Source organism: Sceloporus undulatus, chromosome 1, assembly GCF_019175285.1.
Source record: "Sceloporus undulatus isolate JIND9_A2432 ecotype Alabama chromosome 1, SceUnd_v1.1, whole genome shotgun sequence".
Lineage (NCBI taxonomy): Eukaryota > Metazoa > Chordata > Lepidosauria > Squamata > Phrynosomatidae > Sceloporus > Sceloporus undulatus.
The window spans coordinates 67,435,002-67,457,555 of NC_056522.1; the positions used below are offsets into that span (position 1 = coordinate 67,435,002).

Genomic DNA, 22,554 nt, shown 5'->3' on the forward strand with positions numbered 1-22,554 from the left:
ACTGTCACCTAATGTTATAGGTTTCTTACCAGCATGGTAAAACACTTTGCTTCAGACAGCCTGACCTAGAAAAGTCTGCCTATTTGAGGAAATAAGGCATAAGGATGCAAGGAATATGTGATGAGTCCAAGTTACATCACAGCCAGAGGATGCACCATCTATTTCTCTCACCTTGATTAATCTTTTTAAAATTTTACCCAGCTAGAAATAAATTGATAAGGAAGTGTAAACTGTGCATAAAGATGTGGCAAGGAAAAAAACAACCAAAGTTTAGGATATAACTTGCCCCATGTTGGCATACAATTCTGTAAAAAATATCCTTCTCTGCAGCATGTGAAAAATCACACCACTACTAATTTACCGGTCATGATATTCTGATGTCATAATATGGCACCCACTGCATGCCCAGAAGCTGAGCAGGACAACAGTTGACTCTCATTCGAGCACTAGCAATGAGATGGTGCCCTCTACTACATGTGAGACTGTTTAGGACATGTGAAAAATACAGCTCCAGGCTTCAACAGAAGGGAACAGCCAGGATCATTCATCTGACATTAGCAAACATAACAATCCCTTGCAACTTTTGTGAAGAAAGGTACCATTTTACCATTTTTATTTCCTTAGCTCTCTATTTTGTAGATGCATGTTGGTTTTCTTGGTTGAATCCCATTTTGGGAGAAAGGCAGCATATAGAGAGCCAGATTTTCCTTATTGCAGCCTATTTTAGATGCCTTTATCCTCTCAGCTATTATTGAGAAGGTATATAATACCTCTTAACAGAAGCTGGCATTGAGTACCCCTTTAGAATGTTGTGCCAATGCAGCCCCTTTTTATAACAAAGAAGAGTTTTACTATTTTGTATATTTGGGGGGGGTGAATTTTGTCCTAGTGGTACAGCTGAAGTAACTAGACAACCACGTATTTCAGTTCACCAAGTGACTGCCTACGATATCAGGATAAAAAGGAGGTGAAGAATGTTATATAAATATTGAGGGGGTTTTCTGTAAAATGAAGTTGCAAATATTTACTTTTCATACCACAATAAAAGTTAGGAAAATAGAAGAAAAATATTCAACAATAAATAGAAGTAAAGACTGATTTTCACAGCACGACATTTCTTGAGGGTAATAGGTCTATGTTTTAGTAAAACACAAAATATTTTTAAAGACAAATTAACCTGGTCTGTAGCCATTTAGCCAGTCATAGGAGAAACTCTTGTTCCTTGCTTGCTGTAATGATAAATATTTTCTTTCCTGCATGGAAAAGAAACAGAAGATCAGTTCTAACAATTAACTTAGCCCCTAAACAGATGAGCCAAACAGTGCAGCTTCCAGCCACTTCGGGTGTGTGGTGTACCGACAACGCACCTTTCCCCTAACGTGGCCGGAGGTTGCTCTGAGGTTGTCACTAAAGGAATGGCAAAAAGCCATTTGCCAGCAACCTGTTTGGGTGGCAGCAGCCCGCTTTAAGAACAGGCCATCCTGTCACCATAGGGCTCAATTGCAAGTGGAGCGGCCTCTGGCCGCTACAAGCCAATTGTCTGCTTCACTCCTTTGTTGTTTCTTTAAACAAGAATAAAAAAACATGGAACAAGTGATAGTGAAACAGAGGGATTGCCCTATGGACCATAAGAGAATGTCCAAAATCCATATTGTGGCAAAATGATTAGACCAAGCAAAGAAAGCATGAAAATATCTTTGCAAGCATTCAAAACGATATGATTATTCATCAAGTAAGTGCAATGGAAAAAAGCAGGCAATGGAAAGTGTGTGTGGACAAAGGTGTGACAATCTTATAGTCACGTAATCTTGAAACAACCTACCTTCCATACCACCAAGAAAGCACGCACCCAACAAGTCTCTAAGATTGTCATGTCCAAATCTTTTCCTGCCTGTTTTCAGAACATATTTGTCGGATGAAGAAACTTGACATTTTACAAGCTTGCACAGAGATTTTCATTTCTTTGGATACAGTGCAGTTGACATTACAGAGGACATGCTTACTTTGAGAGAGTCATAGTGATCCTGCCTAATGTCTTCATATTCTTCTTGTACTTCTTCAAAGAAGTCATCCTTTACATTTTCATCCAAAAGCTGAGAGCACTGAAATAAACACAGAATGCTCTAAACTTAAGTTCAGTCTTAACTGTGTGCCAAGCTGTTAAACTCCCTCAACAAATGATACAAGTCTGTAAGAATAGGGATAAGAATCTTTTAAAAATAATTGAAAGGACATTTTAAACTGTTAGTGTAGTGGGAGGGGGAGAGAACAATGTAACCCCAAATGTACCTATGTGAGCCTATTACAGACTTCCCATGTAGATGTTCAAAATGAATTGATGGATGATTTAAATCTGGAAAGAGTGAGAGAGAGGGGAGAAGAGGGATGGGATATATTTCTATAATGCTTCTGTTATACATTACAATCACTGTCAAAATTATAATTACAATTCCACTTTACTGTTATCCCAATTTAAAACATTTTCATATAGCTCATTAGTTGTTGTTAAGTACTTTCAAGTTGATTCTAGAAAACCAGAGGGTATTCTTGGCAAGATTTTGCAAGAGCTATTTGTCACTGCATTCCTCTAAGGCTGGAGGGTGTGACTTGCCTATTTATGTAAGAAACTTCATTTACTATTGCTAAAGTAAGGAAGGTTGATATTTCCCTGCACAAAACTGGGAAAGAATTTAAAATATATAGAAATAGCACAAGTCCTTTTAAATCCTGGTGAAAAGGCACAGAGGACTTGTGTTTCTCATATGTAAGAGGCAACAGTCTGAAAATGCAAGAGCTGAAAGCCTAGCAAAGAACATGGAATAAATTTCAAACTACAGTCTAGTCATTTCTGAAATTTCTATTATTCATTAAGCAAGCTGTTCAAGTCAGATTTAATTAAGCCTCTGGCTGCCTTCAGCATCCACAAGCATTGGCCAGAACACAAAAATATGTTGTGACATATAGAAGTTACCTAACAAAGGTAATTTTAATAATATAGGCATACTCAGCTAATAAAGCCTGTGATAAAGAAGACTTTTTATAAAGTCTTTTAACAGGAGACCAGACCAGCCTCCTCACTGTCTTGTTTTATTTCTAGCTGGAAGTTTTTGGGAGGATGGTTCTTCCTTTCAGACTGGCATTGGAAGGAGGCATTGGAGAGAGACGGATTTTCATGCTGGATTGCAGCAGTGTGTCTGCAGTAAACAGTGCTTGACCTGAGAAAGAATGGGATTCAACTCTAGGTGATCCTACTGCATCTGTGATTGCTTATATACAATAGGCAAGGCAAACATCTCCCGCCAAAATCACTTACTAAGCCTGTGTGAGGAGCAAAACGGGGGGGGGGGGGGGGGAAAGCAGATTAGCCTGCTTCACCAGCTATCCTGGCATGTTGAAAAAGCATAGATCTATAAGTTTCATTGCCAAAATAGAAATCATAAGAAAAGTGGAGACTGTTGAAAGAAAAAAAGAAAAAATCATCCCAGGATGCATTTTGGAAGAAGCTTTCAAATAGTCTCCAGAAGATTCAAAATGTTTTTGTTCACTTAGGCAAGGCTCACCCAACCTTGTTTTATTTCACATGTGTGTGTTAGTTTTGAATGAAAAGTCTGCTGAAACATGCTGTACTGCTCTTCCTTTTTGTGGTGCAGGAGTCTATTCCTCCCCCCCCCCCCTTTGCATGTTATTTCTGCTTCTGGTACCAAAGTTTCTGTTCAAGAAGTAAAGCCCAGAAACACATCTACTTCATTAACTGAAGTATACCTGTATTTTTTAGATAAATTAGGACATTATGCAGTGCTTTAAACATTAACAAAATAATCTGGAGAGGATTAACAGCTAGTAAAACTCAAGGGTGCTTGGGGATTTTTTACACTGAATTGTGGGCAAACTGAGCTGTGGGAAAATCCAGTTGATTGATGTGTCCACAAGTAAGAATAAAATGGGGTGATATTTTTTCATTCATGTACTTGCTAGTATGGTAATCCACATGTTCTGTAAGAACCAAATAACGGTGACTGCATAACAAAGCACCAGACATATTGGTGGGAAGCAACCACAATTTAGCAGTTCATATCTTGGAGAAAAAGATTCACAAAATAGTCTAAAAACGATTTACTAATTCATAATATACATAGTGGAAGTCACAGTACAGCTGCTTTTCACAGTTATAAGTGACATTTGTAGTTTTGTGAGGCACCAGCATGCTTTGGCAGAGTAGGCTAAAGACCTTGTGAAACTACAAATCCCAAAAATTCATAGAATGGAACTACAAGACTTGAAAATAGTGTCAGACTGCATTATTTCTACAATGTAGATCAGTGGTCCTCAAACTGTTCTCATTAAGGGATTTTGGATTTCAGCTCCCAGAAGCCCAACTACAGTTGGCCCACTGTTTTCGCTTACTTGCCAATATTCAAGCCCCATAGGCTTGAATGGGGCACATGCCTGCGAGCGCATGCTCCATGGGGGCGCACACCATTGAAAGTAACGGAGGTCACCCCTCCGTGAATATTGAAGACCGCAAACCTCAAGTCCATGCGAAAGGAGTAGCAACTGTATTGGCCACCATGGCTGAGGCTTCTGGGAGCTGAAGTCCAAAATCTCTTAAAGGGCACAGTTTGGGAACCACTGGTGTAGATGCAGCCTGAGAAGCATTAATTTGGCCAGTAATAGAGAAGGATATTGTACTGAATGGGCAAAAACAATGGAAAAAAGGGGTGAGGAGGAATCCAGAAGCATCTTTATTTTAGCATGATGTTTTGTGGATATTAATCTAATTCTTCAGATGCACTCAAACATGGTGACCTAGTTGAAAACTAATAAATGAGACAACAAGCTAAAGACTGAACTAAAGAGATATATATCCCTTGACTTACAACGACAACACTCTTCGATGCATCCAAGACATGAATGACAGGAGCACTGTATCGGGGAGCAATTTTTACAGCTGTGTGTGTTCTGAAATTACAAAAAGGACACAGAGGGTAAAGATAGTACAAAAGAAATTGCCACAGCATTGAGATGTTGATGTGCAAACATTTTTATGCCCCAATGGGAAAGCCATAAAACAAATTGGATACAGTTCCCCTGCAAGCTCATTTTCCTTTTCATGGATATTATAGTCTATCTGCAGATCATAAAAAAGGCAAAAGGGCACATTCCATACTAATTTACAAGACTGCAGATGCCAGGTGGTTTTCAGAGAGTTCACTAATCCTGATACACATGGAAGTGAAATTATTACATGTCAAGATTTAGTAAAAGAGGTTGTCTTACTTATTTATTTGTTAGTTACACCTACTATATATACTCATGTATACGTCTAGAAATTTAGGTCAAAAAATTGACCCAAAAAACCTGGATCAACTTATCCGTGGGTCAATGTAAGTACTGTATCTTATCTCTTATTTGAAAGAAGGAACCATCCCCTGGTGAAAAGCAAGAGTATAATCTGTCCTGGAAGCACTGACCCCCTCTACTCTCTCATCCATCCAGCCTTAAGAGAAAACACAAAGAGTTATGTCTGCTGGGATTTTGTAAGTTCTTTGACATTTTGCTTTGCTTCATCCTTTAGATCCTTTGCTATGTGTCCCTAAATTTTACTCTCGACTTATCCATGGATCATAACAAAATCCATAATTTTGGCCCCAAAATTTGCCCTCGACTTATACATGAGGTTGACTTATAGTTGAGTATATATGGTATATCCTGCCTTTCCTTCAATGTGCTCAAGAGAGCATACATGGCTCTCCTCTTCCCCACACTGTTTGCAAATCAAGCCTTGTGAAGCTATTTAGTCAGAAGGAAAATCACTGGCCCATGGACACATAATGGATTTTGCAACTCAGTTGGGACTTGAACCTGGATCTTCCAAGGCCCAGTTGAACACTCCAATCGAAGACTGATGTTATACACCAAGCATATTCATTTGTCAATTTCTCAGTCTGTTAATATAACCTTAAATATATACTCTGGTAGCATCTATAGACTGTAGAATATAGAGAATGAGATCTGTGACAGTATTTGCCATTTTTCTGTACTGGAGCAGCATGAGGAAAGCTTGTTTGGGTTTCAGTCTTGAAAGAGTGCCACATGTTGGATTCAGGAATGTAAACAAAGACAAAGAGACTGATCAAAGATAACCCTGTGGCCTGGTACATTAGCTGATACCTGAAACACATAGTGGACAGATTTCTAAAAGCACGGTGATCTCTAGATAAAGCCCTCTAGTGTACAGGACTTAAAAGGTATGATTTGGCCAGATAACTATTGCACTGACTGGGCATCTGGAGAAAATAGATTAGTTACATAAGAATCATAAATCAAACTACTATTCACTCCATTATAGGCTGTTCCTAATAGCCCTGACAGTCTGCCCTATCATCTTGATTTATGGTAATATTGGTAAGATGCATTCTAGGCTAAACTAAGAATGGATATGTGTTTAAGTAGTTACAACTGATATATGACTAATAAGGACTAATATAAGATGCCTTGCATATAAAGTCATGGAATGTAACAAAGCTGAAGTGCCCAGATATTGCTGTGTCTGTGTTTCTCCCCAAGGGGAATGTATATGTATATATAAATCTATGCATACTTATAATAAATAGCCTGAAAAGAATACCAAAAGAGCCTGCTCATTCACAGGTAAATATCCTGAAACTCCTATATTTGAAAATGTTTCAGTGGAGTGTTGATTTCAACCTGGCCTGTTTGCCTTAATCACTATCATGCGCTGGGAACTCAGGTGACCAGAAGCTGATAAACATTATCCCAGACATAACCCAGAATTAGCTGAAAGGTGGCAAGGCTCCTCAGTTCCTACCAACCTCTGCCTAAAAGCAATCAGCCTCCCCAACCAAATTCCTTGTACAAAACCCTGGAAATGATCTGAGTTTCACTTCTAGTCACCAGTTTTTTGCCCTAGTGACAGGGCACTTGGGCCTCAAAAAGACCTTGAGAACACTGTGCACGCCATGAGCTTTTCTCTGCCCATCTCTGTTCTAACACCACAATGGCTTCCCAATCTCATCCCCCTTGTGCCTAATTAACAGACATTTGTTCCTGAGGTATTATCAGTACTTCAATTTAGATTTAACATTTTTTAAAGTACCGGATCTCTTAGAAACATTTTCTTAAGAGAAAGTCTAATGTAGATTAAAGTGATGTTTACACTGACACTTTTCCTAATTTTTGGCATCTCTCATTTTTGCTAATCCGATGTCATTTAGGAGATGAAAATGGCTAAACATCATGCTACCCCTGCAGAACATGAGCTAGTGTTTTCAAGATACTGAGTGGGAGGGAAAATTTATGCATTCCTATTCTAAGCCAGCATCTTCATCTGTCACATTTCTCTAAAGCTCTCTCCTGACAAAATTTTCCCTCTAGAATAACCTTCTTTTCAGTACTGCAAATATATTCCCTTAGGCTTGAATGGATATATAGCAGAGTTCAGCTCCATATTGCTTTGAGAGGCCCCTCTCTAGCAGTCTGTCAGGTCTTTTGAAAATCCTGGGAGTGGTAGCTGTAATTTTTTTTAAAAAAACCATGATATGATTTGTCATGCAGAAAAAATTCTGAGTACAAGATGGCAAAAATTACCAGCATGATTTAATGTTGAACAATGAGTTGTTCACCTGCATCTATACACAGAATCATAGAATCAAGGCTGCTGCCACATTGCTCAATTAATGCATTTTGACACTGCATTAACTACAAAGGCTCCACACTATGGAATCCTGGATTTGTAGTTTGTTGTGGCACCAGAGTAAATGAAATATCTCACAAATATCTGACTGAGAAAGCTAAATAGCTCATAGAACTACAACTATCTCACAAACAACAAATTTGTTATGTAACTTTCTTGTGGATAAATATGGCATTCACATTTAAGCAACATTTTTCTCAGTCAGCAACATAAACTGTTACACTAGTACTGTATAGCGAAGTATCGTCTGTGCTTCATGTTTAGATTTACAGCTGTTTTAAAATGGATACAGTGTTTCCTTCTTTTTTAATTTCCCTTCTCATTGGTCACCTATTGTAAAGTTAGAAAAAAATCGCACTATATATATCTCATATTTATATATTTGGAGTGCTTACATATCACTTAATATACTATAATCTCTAATGTAGTTATACACAAAATATATAGCAATTTCCTCTGTTCTTTCCCCTTGGAAATAGGGCTTCAACTGAGACACTGTATTTTTGTACTTCGTAATTTCTGTACATGTACTTTGTAATTGTGTGAACATCACCTTAAGTACGTGATGCTCTTAGCCGAAATAATGTGCCAAGTAACCTGATGGGAATTCTAATATATTTCAGGACCTAAAATATATTTTAGCAGCTAAAAATATCCCCATTGTCCACAAGACTGTTGGTCAGTGTACAATGAAGGATATTCCACAATACTCAAGTACCCAGAGCTGGAAAATAGATGTTCCCATGAGAGAGAGCATTTGTTTTGGATAGCTGATAGAGAGATGTGTTATGAAATGATGGCATGAACCCATGCTCTCTGCTTTTATAAAGATCCAAATGACATTTTGCCAATCATGCATTGTTTTGGGATTTTGTCTTTCTTTTCTGCAATATTTTATTTTTTGAATTTTGTTTCTAGCAAAAGGTGAGCTTCTTTTTCTCTTTTTCTTTTTTTAAAAAAAAACCCTGATAGATTTGGTCATTGTGTGGATTATGACTGAAGTGGGTGTGTTCAATCCCTCACCACTGCCCTATTTTCAGAATGTTTCAGGGTTGGGGAACCTGCAGTCTGCAGACCAAGTATGGCCTGGTTTTGTGGCCTGGGAGTTCTCAAAAGTTAACACTTTGTGGCTGCAAACAGAGAAAGGAAATTTGTTGTTGTATGCCTTAAAGTCAATGCAACATATGGAGACACTAAGGTGGTCCTGTCATGGAGCTTTCCTGGCAACATTTCTTCAGAGAGGATTTGCCATTGCTCTCCTTGGAGACTGAGAGAGTGTGACTTGCCCAAGATCACCTAATGGGTTTTCATGACAGAGCAGGGATTCAAACCCCAGTGTCTTATAATCCTAGCCCACACTCTAATGGCTACACCATGCTGGCTTTTTATTTGCATTGGTTCACTTCTTATCTGTGTGAGCTGTTGATATTAATATTCTTTGAAATAGTATACTGTTTCTGTCTTTTGTCTGAGGAATCTTCATTTATTTATTATGGTCTTGTTTGATATGAGTTCTTCTGTTTGAGACCCTTCCCTGATGTATTGGTTAAGCATACAAATGATTAAAAATTATATTGGAGAATGTATTTCTAGTCCACTGGGGAACAAAAACTTCCACATTTGCACTGATTCCTACCTTGGAAATAGCAGAAAGAATCCAACTTACTTGGAAGTAGTTGCGCCTCCAATAAGCAAAGGAATCTTTATTCCTAGTCTCTCCATTTCCTTGGCCACAAAGATCATCTCATCCAAAGAAGGAGTGATGAGGCCCGACAGGCCAATAACATCTATTAAACATAGATAGTTTTAAAATATTTCTATCCTCAAGATATAAGGCATTAGAAGAAGAAGAAAAGCCAACCTGCTGCGCAAAGAACTGAGGGCTTTGATCTAGATCTCTGACCCAGTACACACCCAGAGGTGCTGGACTATAATTTTCATAAACTTCAGACAGAACAGTTTGGGAAAGATGGATATAGATGTTTCCACCAAAATTACAAAGAAAATAGCATCACTCTAAACACTGGGATAATCTATGAAATGAGTATAAAGAGGATTTAGGTATACATGTTCCAAGATGCCAGCACCAACACTGTTCATATTTCAATATCAGGAAAGTATTTTTTAAATTCCTCCAGGCTTTTAGTATATATTTATATCATGTAATTTTGCTGTAATTTGATTTTGATCTTGATCAAGTTTTGATAAACTACTATGGCAATTTTCATGAAGAGTGGTATATAGATCTCTTAAATAAAGAAGATACAAATGTAGATTGCACATTAGAGTGTTAAATGATTCAGTACACTTCTGCATTAAGATGCATTGAGGCATTGAAGAAAAATCCACATACACTAGTACTTAGCATCCAGCTCAAAAATAATTATCTGTTATTCAAACTCATATCATCCTTATTTTCTTGACAAGACCTATAGCATTTTAATCATTCTAATGTCAAAAAAATCTGATGCAGTACCACTTTATCTTTTGAAACCATTTCATTTTTTTGAGATCAGTCAGCATGAGCCTTCAAAGATGTGAGCTCAAGATCATAATGACAGTATCCTTTCTAAAATGAAGAATATGGATAGAACATCTTCCTACCTGCTTTGTTTTCAAGGGCAGCTCTAAGTATCTTGTCACATGGCGTCATGACTCCCAAATCGATAACCCTGGGAGGGAAATTGTACTTTGCTATTCATCATGCATTTAAAACTCATTTAAAACCAACTCAGCTATCTTGAAAAATAGTTACCTTCTTGTGGAGGTCCATGCAAACTGAATGTGGCTCATAACTCTCATGCACCAATATTTTATCTTTCAAACCAAATTGCCTGTATGACCTGTGTGGCATTTTCTGGCCCAAATAAGAGTTCCAATGTGACATTTGTAAACTGTGAGGTATACAAATGTCATACATCCACAGTTGTGTGTAAATCAACTGTGTTCCATTCAAAGCTAGAAAATACAAGATGGAATACAAGTGAAATAATACAAGATAAAATAAAGGGTGATAAAGTCTAAAGCCCACGCAATGGAAGAATTTTTTATTTCCTCTCAATGGCAGCAACCACATGAGCACCAGAGCATGTCACTTTTCCTATGCTGCATCATGCTTTGCTAAAAATCAGCATGGCACAGTATTTCCCCTCCAATACATTACACTGGATGCAAAAAAATTACCTGTGAAGCCAGTATCAACAGATTTGTTGCAACGTGGCTGTTTTGTTTGTTTTCCATTTTGTAAATAATAAAAAAATGAAGCCTGTATGTGGCGAGTGGCTGACATTCAGGGACACTTTATGCGTGAGAGTGTCACAGAATGTCTATACTGTAGCTCTAGGTCTATGTGGCGTTTACAATAAAGCATGTCTGAGGGACTCAAATGTCCTGTCCTGGTGCATTAATCCTCCAAGACAACTGAACTTGCAGATACCAGCTTTTCCTAATACCTCATTCTCTTCTAAAGGTCCTTAATTTTCTAGTTGTTACCGCACTAGTTTCAGAATGTTCCTGACATACATCTGAACTTGACACCATGTCCAGGGAGGAAATACTCTAAGAAAAACAGCTGATTTGAATATTAGTCTGTAACTAGGAGAAGTTCAGAAAACTTTGTTCAAACTGCCCACTTGGAAGAGGAAATTCTCATATGCAGAACAATCATGTAAGGGAAAGGGTTTAGCCTTGTTACCTGAAATTATTGCAGCCCAAGACAACTCCCACAATATTCTTGCCAATATCATGGACATCCCCCTTCACAGTAGCTAACACAATGGTGCCATGGTAAGGGTCCTGCAAGAATTAATTTTTCAGTAAAGGTGATAATCTGAGCAAATTCCACTATATGAAAGAGACTGCAACATCTGTTATTTTCTGCAGGTAAAAGCAGAAGCAAATCTGTATGAAATAAGCAGATAGATATACTGTCTGATTTTAGTCACAATGTAAGCTACATTATGGGAGGGAAGATGTCCCCAGCCTCCTAGAAACCCTCTGCCTGTTACCTTCACTGCAAAGATTGAAAAGGAAGAGAGATGGAGGAAGGTGAGGTGAAAAAAGGACTCAAAACACATTCCCTTTCAGGAAGAAAGCTTGGTGGAAAAGCAGAAAGATTGTTAGGAATCCGTTTCAGATGGCCTGGCTAGAAATTACAGTCAGCCCTCTGTTTCCACATATTCTGCACACAAAGATTCAACCATCCATGGCTTGAAAATATTCCCTTCCCAAAAAATTCCAAAAAGCAAATCTTAATTTGACATTTTATATAAAGGACATCATCTTACACCACTGCATATAATGGAACTTGAGCGTCCATGGATTTTGATATCTATGGGAGGTCCTGGAACCAAATCCCAGAAGACACCAAGGGCCCACTATAATTTGAAGTAGTCTCTGGGTGGGTAACACCACTACAACAGGTAATAACACAAATAACATTATTCCACATCTGTTATTAGATGTGGAATCTCCAAAAAAAATTGGCTGTAGCCATGCACCCAATGCAGCTATGTAATTATGGCACATTTCAAATTTTGTGAGAATGTGGCCACAGACCCCCCCCCCCAAAAAAAAAAAACCTTTGAGGGCTCTTAGTCCAATGCATAGTGTTTGCTTAAAAGTGGAAAACATGAAAGCAAATGATACCAGTCATAAAGCTTACTGGGTGATTTTCAGCCAACAACTTAAGAAATGAGAAAGTCTACAAAAAACACTAGAAAGTTTGTAGGGGGATCACTTCTTCCAAAGCCTTTTCACCAGAAAACATGAAAAAATTAGTTGTGGGATATTTTGTTTTGGAAATATGAACTTCAAAATCAATTTATAATAATCTTCTGAATAAACAATACCTTTAATTCATTGAACATACTCAAACCAGAATATGTATAATGCATTTTATGTTCCTAAAGTAACAGGGATTTTCAAACTGTAAAGGGTGTTAACACTGCATTTAAAAGAAAAATACAAACATTTCCATCTCCCCCCCCCCAAAAAAAAATGGAAAATTGATTCCCCCGCCAAGGGCTTCAAATTTTCTGAAGGTTTTACATCTCTACAGCCACTCTCTCTCAACTTAAATGGATAAACCAACAGATAAAATGGAAAGGAAAAACCATACATTGATTCTCTTGAGTTCAGCAAACAAAGGGAGCATAAAGGCATACCTAAAGAAACGCAAAAGATCTAGACGCCAGCAAGTAAATCACTTTACACTTTGTATACTTTAAGATACTAGGAGTGGAATTCTGGAAAAACAGGGTTTGATCTCTGCTCAACCACAAAAACCCACTAGGTGACCTGGAGCATGCCATAATCTCTCTGTGAAAGAGGAAGGCGATAGAAAAGTTTCTCTGACTGAAGTATGCCAAGAAAACCTATAATAGGATCACCATATGTCAGAGTTTGTTTGAAAACACACGACAACAACAGTGTACTTTGTTAGCAAGTGTCAACAACTTACCAGACCAAAACACTGACAAAGGAATTTATTAATTCACATATTTACTAGTAAATATATTCAACTATTACAGCTATAGAGTCCTACTTTTCTAATTATAGAGTTCAAATCTTATTTGAAAGATACTACTTGTAAAGGTAATATCTTTCTGTAGCATTTGTCTGTCACCAATCATACATGTGGTACACACAAAATGACTGTTCTTAATAAAAGAGAAGTAGATTCTAACACCTTTGAAGATGGGTAAGCAAATATTTTGGCCCAAGAACTGTACATAGTGCCTGGAGGCAGTATGTAGGTGGAGCAGAATGAGAACTACACACGAATGTTCACGTGTCTACATATGTGCATGTAAAGATGAAAACACTTATGTGTTTCTGCAACCGGCCCATTTGCCAGGTGTAGAAAGGAGGAACTTTAAAATTCCTCCCTCACCTGATGAGTTCTAGAGAGGAGATTATTGGCTGCATTTAGATTGCTGGGGAATAGGGAGATGAATGCCTCTTCTACCCCCAGCATTCCCCACTAAAATCAGTCTTTCCCCAGCCCTGCTAGCAATTGAAGAAAAAGCTATCTTAGATGCATAATGATAGAATTCATGTCTCTATCACCATCCAGCCAACACATATTGAAACTTGCTGGAAATCACAATCTCAGTCATGTTGGAATCATTGCGAGGTGAAGGAAAACATTAGCACTGGAATAGCAAGCTTGTAGCCCAGGAATGCTGACCAGATCAGTTGGGCTCTGGCGAAAAGTAGGTGTACATCACCTGGCTCAACAGGAGAAACAGTGTGCCACCAAAGGCCACAAGTGTGCTTTAGAACACTTCCTGCAAGGTATCTTTTCTACAGGTATGTTTCTCTACTGTCTTATTGAATATATACAATATGCATGTCACAGTATCAGTTGTTAAGCTTATAAATCAATTTCTTTGGGTAAATGTCCTCTGTGAAGTTCAAGCTGTACATGGTAGTGATGGCACAGTCGTCAATGTAAACCTGTGTTTTTTTCCAACTGTGCAGAAAGTAAAAGATAGGAACATCAGTTTTAAAAAAAATCAAGGAGATAGACACGTTAGCCTATTCTAGCAAAACAACAGCTTGTGCAGCTTTAAGACTAACAGATTTATTTACTGATTACAAACCACAAAAATTCATGCTAAAACAGGTTAGTCTTAAAAGGTGCTAGAAGACTCTTCACAGTTTTTTTTAAATAGACTGTATGGCTAAGGGAGACTAAATCTTTACTGTTCCATTAGATTAAAGTGCCAGGCACTTCTATCCCTAGGAAGCTCCCAAAATTATCAGAACCCAACTTGGGAGTGGGGTGCATATGCTTGTGGGCATCCCTTTTGTTCTCCAAAGCAATACCATCACTCCTAGCTTTATCTACGATTGGGACAAATCCAAGTTGAAAACAAATGGCTCTGCACCAGGATGTATAATTTGAGCCTACCACTCCATTCCCTTTAACATCTGGTAATCTTTTTATACAAATTAATCTGTGTTGCCTGAAAAGGATTGCATGTGGTATATTTATTAATCTCTTATGCCTTCCTAAAATGTAGTGATTCCAAGAATGATCGTCCAAAGCTATGTCAAATGACTGGGCTACCCAGCATCATCCTGCTCTATATTCATGAATGCTGAAAGGCTCACACAGCTGGGGCAGAAAGAGATGTTCATTTAAATCAATCCAAAAGACATCAGTACCTACAGTGGGATAGTCGAAGAATGGCTACACACTTGATTGGTGAGGAAAAATCTAAGATAAAAAAGAAATGAGAAGTACTGAAGGAGAATGAAACACATCCAACCTCAAAGCAAGCTGCAATGTGGACCAGAACATGCATTAGATTTTATGATGCCTCCTACATAAAAACAAGGGGAGTTCAAGCATTAAATGAATTGGAGCACTCTAGTGCTGGGAACAGAACCAAACAGCTTTCTTTTTCAATCCTGGCACAAGCCTGCAAGTACAACCATTCACGCTAAAAAATAACAACCAGGTTTTTAAAAACATTTTGCTGATGTCTTGGCACTCCAAAGAAAATTCATGCCAACAGATATGTAACTTATTTTAAGACAAGCTACAAGCTACTCTCATTTTTAATAAACATATGTAGCAGTCCTTCTGTCCCTCCCCCTCTCTCCCCTTGTTCACTTGGAAGAGCAGTATCCACTTTACAGCACACATCAAGTATTAACAAAACATAATACAGGGCTGACTTAATGCTGCACACATTCACAGACATTTTCTTCCTTTTGATAAGCATACATAAAAGAAATAATAAAATTCATAAGGTAAAATTTTATTATAGGCCTTTTTCTGTGGTCTTGTCTGCCTTAGCATATTTCACTCTCTTTCTGGATATCAAAAACAGCATAACATGCTCAATTTGATTTTAGAACTCATCCCAGTCTCAATTTAAACTACAAGAACAACTGCTGCTATTTCATTTTCATGCTTGTTAGGGACAAAAAAAAAAATTTTTTTTTTAATGCAGCTACAGCATAGACCCTCAGGTTTTCTCCTGTCCTAGGATTCTTTCCAAAAAAGAGGAAATCAACATCCATTTAGTTATGCTTCCCTAAGCTGCAAGTATGTGGCTTATATAAAGCAGGAATCTTTCTGTTTCAGAAAGCATCCACATGTTGCTATCTCTGCAACCTTGTCTTGAGGATTAGCCTCCAGGAGAACAAATTTTGCCAGTTTGAAACAAAAAAAAAGGGGGGGGGGCTGTGCTGTAGAGATCCATTTAGTCCACATTTGGAAGCGAACCAATCTGATTTACATACTCCAACTAATGGGTAGATCAAGACAGCAGATGTTAATTCTAACATGATTTCTTCTTGTATGATAAATGGAAAAATACAAAATGTTTTCACCTTGCAACAAGACTACAACACTGTTTTTGTCTGTCTTGAGGAGACTTTGCACATTTTCAAGAATTGGTTTTTTTGTTTTTTTGTTTGTTTTTTTTAGAGTGGCATTTCTGTAAAATGTGTGAAATTGAACAATCTGGTTAACTATTGCCTTCCTGAACTAGGAAAACATGTAGCTCTGGTTGTCTCGTTTGTGACATTTACCCTGCCTTTTTGTGCTTGCTGTGTGCACTTAACATCACAAAGGAAAAGGCACCAATTCTGTGCAAAATGAGAACACAACTGGAAAAATGCTTTGTATTTCAGTCTGATATTGGAGAATACTCAACTAACTGTATCAGCATGACAGGATGGCCTGGCTCAATCAAAATCTCAGCAATGACTGGACAAGATACGAAAGCCAAGCTAGTTAACTCAGTAATTTTTGCTTAGCATTTATGGGGGAAAAGATGAGCTTAAATGTAAATATGGAATAATGGAAATATGGAATAAACCGTTAAGTTAACCTTTTTAAGGTGAGGGGAACTTCGATAGAAAGGAAAAGATAGTACAATGGAGAAAAACCAGGACTTTAAGGAAAAATGCAAGTAGTAGGAAGTACTCTTTTATGTTATATGTGTTTTAAAAATAATGTCAAGAGAGACGGTATATGTTTTCAAAGGATCAAGATAGAAGAAGGCATGGATGATGGAAGATGGAAATTAATAAGAAAGTCTGTTATTATGAAGCCATGTGTAATAATGGAATTTAAAATTTGTAAATACATATGTAGTGGTATGTGTTTGTTTATATGGATTTGTATGTATGTTTGTAGATGTATCAATGTCATAATGTAAGTTGTTGAAAAGTCTATAAAAATTAATTAAAAAAATCTCAGCAATGACAAGATTTTTCCATGTCAGTTACACTTTTCTGAATTTTGTGATGCAGTTTTGGGCCTAAAGAAGTACCATAAATGCTCCTTAGATATACCTCCTCTGCCTCCACTACTACTGGGAATAATACATTATAGGAAGATGCCTTCTTGGCTGTGGCACCTCACCTTGGCTAGCACTGAGACAGGTCTCTTTTTGGCTAGTTAAAATTTGGCTTTTTACCTCCAGACATTTCAGTCTTAGTTCTGATATACTGTACTTGATCATGGATTTTTATTGTGCTTCGTGACTTCTCTGTTTCCAAACTGTCCTTGTTTATTGTGTCACCCATTTTATACTAAAATTCACATTTTGTACTTGTTTCATTTATTGTCTTTCACTATAAGACAATAAATGAAACAAGTACAAAATGTGAATTTTAGCATAAAATGGGTGTAAAATTTGTACACATATTCATCGACATTAAAGAAAACAACATATATAGATTAAGTCAGAAAATAAAGAGTAATCTATGAAGGATCCACCCAGTTTGAACCACCCAGCCCAGGGTGCTGGTTGGCGTGGCAACTATGATATCAAACTACCCAAGGTGTTTTCACCTTAAAACAACCTGTTTAATACCAGCCAGGGGCTCAGGGCTGATTCAGCCTGGCATCCTTCTGAGTTTAATAAAATGAGAATCAGCTTGTTGGAGGCAATTAGCTTACATACTGCAAACAGCTTAGGGAGTGCTTAAGTGCACAGATAAGTGGTATAGAAACATACTTGCTATTGCTATTGTTTAGAACCTGGGCTATTTATGGCAATTTTAATATTTGATCAAATAAGGTAAAGGCAAAGGTAGTCCCTTGACATAAATGTCTAATCTTAACTGACTGAAGGGTAGTGCTCATCTCTGTTACTAAGCCGTAGAGCCAGCATTGTCCGAGGACTGCTCTAGTGGTCATGCGGCCAGCATGACTGCACCATACACTGTTACCTTCCCACTGAGAAGTGGTACCTATTTATCTACTTGAATTTGTATGCTTTTGAACAGCTAGGTTGGCAGAAGCTGGGACTAGAGACAGGAGCTCACTCCATCATGCAGTACTCAGGCCTCGAATTGCCAACCTTCCAATAATCAGAACTGGCGTCTTAACCACTAATCCAACACATCCCTTTGATCAAATACATGGTTCTTAAAAACAAAGGGCCAGATCATGCATCAGACAGGTAATCATCATAAAATTTAGGCAGCCATACAGAGGGATAGAGCTCTGCAGCGCTGGTGAGCAGCACACTGAAGGATAATGTGGTGTGCGTCACACAGCACCATTGCTGGAGGAGGGGGCTGTATGCGTCATCCTCTGGCACCCCACCTGCAAGTGCTGTAGAATATTTACTCCATATGTTGTTGTGTTGTGCCTTTAAGTAACTTCTAACTTATGACAAGCCTAAGGCAACCCTACCACAGGGTTTTCTGGGGGTGAGAGTGTGTGACTCGCCCAAGGTTACTAAAGTAAATTTGGAGGGCCTTTGTGGTCGTGGCAATAGTGCCATGATCGTAAATGTGAATACCAAACAGTCATAAGGTTGTATGTCTCCTTATATCACTGTAACTGCCTAACAGGATGGCCATCAAAGACACTACACAATAAAAAGCACCTACACTCAAGTATGGGGGTGGGCCAAAACTGACAAGAATGTCTGTTTGCTGAATTGACTCATATCAGTCATAAGAATAGTTACGGTAGAAGAAAGGTGGGGCTGATCCTACAAAGACAAAACCATGTACTTCTATTTTTATAAAAGTGTGAATGCACCCGTCAAGGTGCATAGTGAAAAGCTACGGAATGACAGAAAGAATGTCCAACCAATTACAAAGTTTATGATTATGGATCCCTGTGCAGCAGTGCCCATTGTTACCATACACCTGTGTTTATTAGCAACTTGTCAAGAAGCCAGATTTATATGCTACCATCAGATATTCATTGCTGTGATTAAGAGCACACAGAAGTAGATCTATGCATTCACAGACACTGCTGCAGTAACAACAGGAAAATAACTGGCAAACAAAAGTTCATTCAAGGCAACCAGGCATTGTAGAATTGCAAACTTACCTCTTCCTCTGTGCTATTGGACATGGCACGCATTTCCTCTCGCTCCTGCTCCATGAAAGGAATGAGATGCCCAACTGCCTTCTTCATAACTCGAGCAGATTTGATCACCTAAATAACCAGATGTAAAGAAAAAACTACTGCAGCCACTGAAATGTTTATTTGAGGGTACATCAAAAGAAAACACTCCCTTTTCCACAGGACAATCAGACATTTGGTAATCTATTTGAACTGAATATGAGAAGAGGAACATATGTCTTCTCTGTTGTCATTCTCCATGTCTAGAGAGTACAGATTTGAAAAGGAGATAAGCTCTCCACATAATTAGCAGTTCTGCCTTTTCAGGGTTCCCAGTAATAAAGAGAGCCTCCACATTTAGAATTAAGTCTCCTCATTAGACCTCTCCATGGGAAGAATGATGATGGGAGAGGAATGATGATGGACAAAGACAATAGCACAGCAGTAATGCACATGCTAGGTTCAATCTCTGGTATCTCCAGCCAAAAAGGGCGCAAGGAACAGATTATAAGAAAAAGACCTGAGATGCTGCAAAGTCACTGCCTATCACAGTAGCTAAGATTAGATTGACAATAGTCAGACTTGATGTAAGGTAAATGCTTATATCCCATTTATAGCTTCCTCAAACACTCGTATCAGACTACAGTAAAGATTAGTGCCCTCAGTTGAAGAGACAACTGGTCTAGCCTGATATCAATGTTTATGTTATGTTAACTGTTCACTTATTCCCAAACACTAGAGAGGGTTTTTTGGTCTACAATTTCCAGGGCTCCTGCTATGCTTATTTATTTTCTTACCTGTGGAAGAAACATCTTTCCAGATCCAAAAAGATCACCAACGGTTTTCATGCCATTCATCAGAGGCCCCTCGATTATATGCAGCGGTCTGGAATATTTTTCTTTGTTTACTCTAGCTTCCTCTGTATCCTCAATCACATATTTTTCAATGCCCTACAAATAAGCCAAATCGAAATCAACCACAGTATATAAATAAAAAGCATGTCATAGTTACATTAACATTAAGAAAACATTAATGTTCATATTATATATTAAAAAGTATATACAGGTACCTGAAAAAAGTCATGAAGTGTTTGAGCAAAGGAAACTTTTCCTTCAAGTTACATCTATGGAAATGACTTGTACAGAGATCCACCAAGCAAATGAGAGACACATCTCAAGATACTAAAAAAGATGATTATTTTATTACTAAAAAAACCTTTCCAGTGTCAGAGTTTGATTGATCTGGTACAGCATAAAAACTCACTGGCTGACCTTGGGCAAGTCACACTTGCCAAGAAAACCCTCTGAAAGGGTAATCTTAAGGTTCACCATAAGACAAAAAATGACTTGGAGGCAAACAACAACAACAACAACAGCAAATACTCCCAAGGCCCTCTGTTTTCGCAGGAGATCCATTCCCCCCCCCCCAACGAAAATGGAGGCTCACGCATATTCAAGCCCTATAGGCACGCATGCCATTAAAAATAGCAGAGGTCACCCCTCCGCGATATTCGGGTTGTGGATCTCAGATCTGTGAATTAGGAGGGGCGGATTGTATTAAAGCAAGCAAATACTCCCAAGGCCCTCTGTTTTCGCAGGAGATCCATTCCGCCCCCCCCCCCCCGTGTAAGAGAAATATCACATATGCTTGAGCAACATTGGAAAGAACGGGGTTCATGCATGTGCCGCATGCACTACAGGAACACATGCCATTGTCTCTTCTACCATGTGACTTCAGCATAAGCTGAAAGCCACATATGCCACGCCTGAATATGGCACGGGCACACTGTATATCATATCACATGAAATCATAGTTGCCTTGGTGCATTGCCTATAGAATCAAAGTTCAAAAATTTCTCAACACGGAACTCTCAAACCATTTACTAGAGAAGTGAAAACATGTGAGTAAAGACTGAAATGCCTATTTGACAGTATACCAAAAGAAAATACCCCACTTTCCACAGGACAATCAGCGCCAGTCAGGCATTTGGTAATCTATTTTCCAAATAGCCTAATAGCACCAGATCCCATCTCAACTTGGAAGCTAAGCATGGTCAGATCAGTTAGATGGGAGATTCAACCTAGAGCACTATTCTTGACAGTGTCCTGATATAAATATTTTAGGAATTAAGAATCTTGCTAGTCCCTAAAAGATACCAAATGTATCCATGTCATTTATCAGAGGCTTCTTGATGAGCTGGCGCTTCCCTCAACCAAAATATATAGGTTTTTGTGGAAATGGTGGATGTAAGCTGCCAGAACTCCCTTTTCCCAGCCCTTTAAAGTTAGCCTTTCTCACAACATATTCCATGATTGACTAGGTGCATCTCATTGACTTCATTCTGACCTAATTATGCAAATTACAAGGTAATTAAGTGTCCTTCTCCATCTTTATCCACACCACACACTGTATTTTAGCAAGTCAGGGTGTTTTTAATCGTAGATTATTTAATGGAATAATGGTATATTATTCTAGATATGTCCTTGGACCTGACTCTCTGCATTTATCTACTATGTTTACAGCTCTGTTTTCGTCCATAAAGGCCAGGGAGACTTACATGGCACTTATCTGTGTGGTAGGTCAACCTGAGGCAAAGTGACCAGCCATAGGTCATCCAGGGATTTTAATTTTCTTAGTGGGGTATTTGAATTCAGATCAGCTAGCTTCCTGTCCAACACTTTTACCACTTCACCACACTGGCTCCCACTGCTATACAGGCTTATCTCACTAAATAAAACCTCTAACAAATAGGCTCCTTTTTATATCTGCCTAACCCTCATAGTCACCTCTTTATCTTCTGTTTAGCTGTACTTTTTAAACAGTAGCAGCACTAGGAGGATGGTGAAGGAGGGCTACAGTAACATAGACTATTGGTATCAGGTTGCAACAGTGTGTCTGCAGTTAAACCATGCAATAAACTTTGAGCTAGGAAAGAAAGGGATTCTACTGTAGTCAGTCCTATTGTTGTTGCATGGACAATTTCTATAACAGGGAAAATAAACAGCAGCTGTCTCCAGAATCCCTTACGGAGCTTGTGTGAAAAAACATGAGAAAAGAGAGAAAATGGATAAGCCTACCCCTAACATGTTTTTTTTTAAAGCAGAGATCTATAAGTATGGTCAACAAAATGGAAAGCATAAGAAAAATGGAAACTGGTGAAATAAAAAATTATCCTTGAATATACTTTCAGGAACTTTCAGGGGTCTCTTATAGGTTCAAAATGTTTCTGTTTACTTATGCAAGCCTTGACCTGGCTGTATTATTTCAAAATGTGTATATTGTTAGTTTTGAATAAAAACTTTGCTGAAACATACTAAAATGTTCTTCTTGTTTGTTTTTGTGTAGTATAGGGACCTATCTCTGTTTTTTCCTTGTTATTTCTGCCTCTGGTACCAAAGATTCTATTAAAAAAGTAATGTTCAGGAACATATCTACTTCATTAACTGAGCTATGCTCGTATAGTCTTTTTCTGTGATTAAGCTTCTAATGTATGCACATTCAGATT

The 22,554-nt window shown here is 38.2% G+C and overlaps 1 protein-coding gene across 1 annotated transcript in view; it reads right to left on the bottom strand.

The window, feature by feature from the left end:
- Nucleotides 1-22,554, bottom strand: part of MTR (5-methyltetrahydrofolate-homocysteine methyltransferase) — a 113,719-nt gene that overhangs the window by 14,454 nt on the left and 76,711 nt on the right. Inside the window, exons 20-27 of the mRNA XM_042474173.1 lie at nt 19,847-19,999; nt 19,035-19,142; nt 11,409-11,509; nt 10,319-10,386; nt 9,381-9,501; nt 4,878-4,959; nt 2,004-2,102; nt 1,178-1,253 (exon numbers count right to left, since the gene is read on the bottom strand). Coding sequence (XP_042330107.1) covers nt 1,178-1,253; nt 2,004-2,102; nt 4,878-4,959; nt 9,381-9,501; nt 10,319-10,386; nt 11,409-11,509; nt 19,035-19,142; nt 19,847-19,999 — 808 coding nt within the window. The remainder of the gene's footprint in view (nt 1-1,177; nt 1,254-2,003; nt 2,103-4,877; nt 4,960-9,380; nt 9,502-10,318; nt 10,387-11,408; nt 11,510-19,034; nt 19,143-19,846; nt 20,000-22,554) is intronic.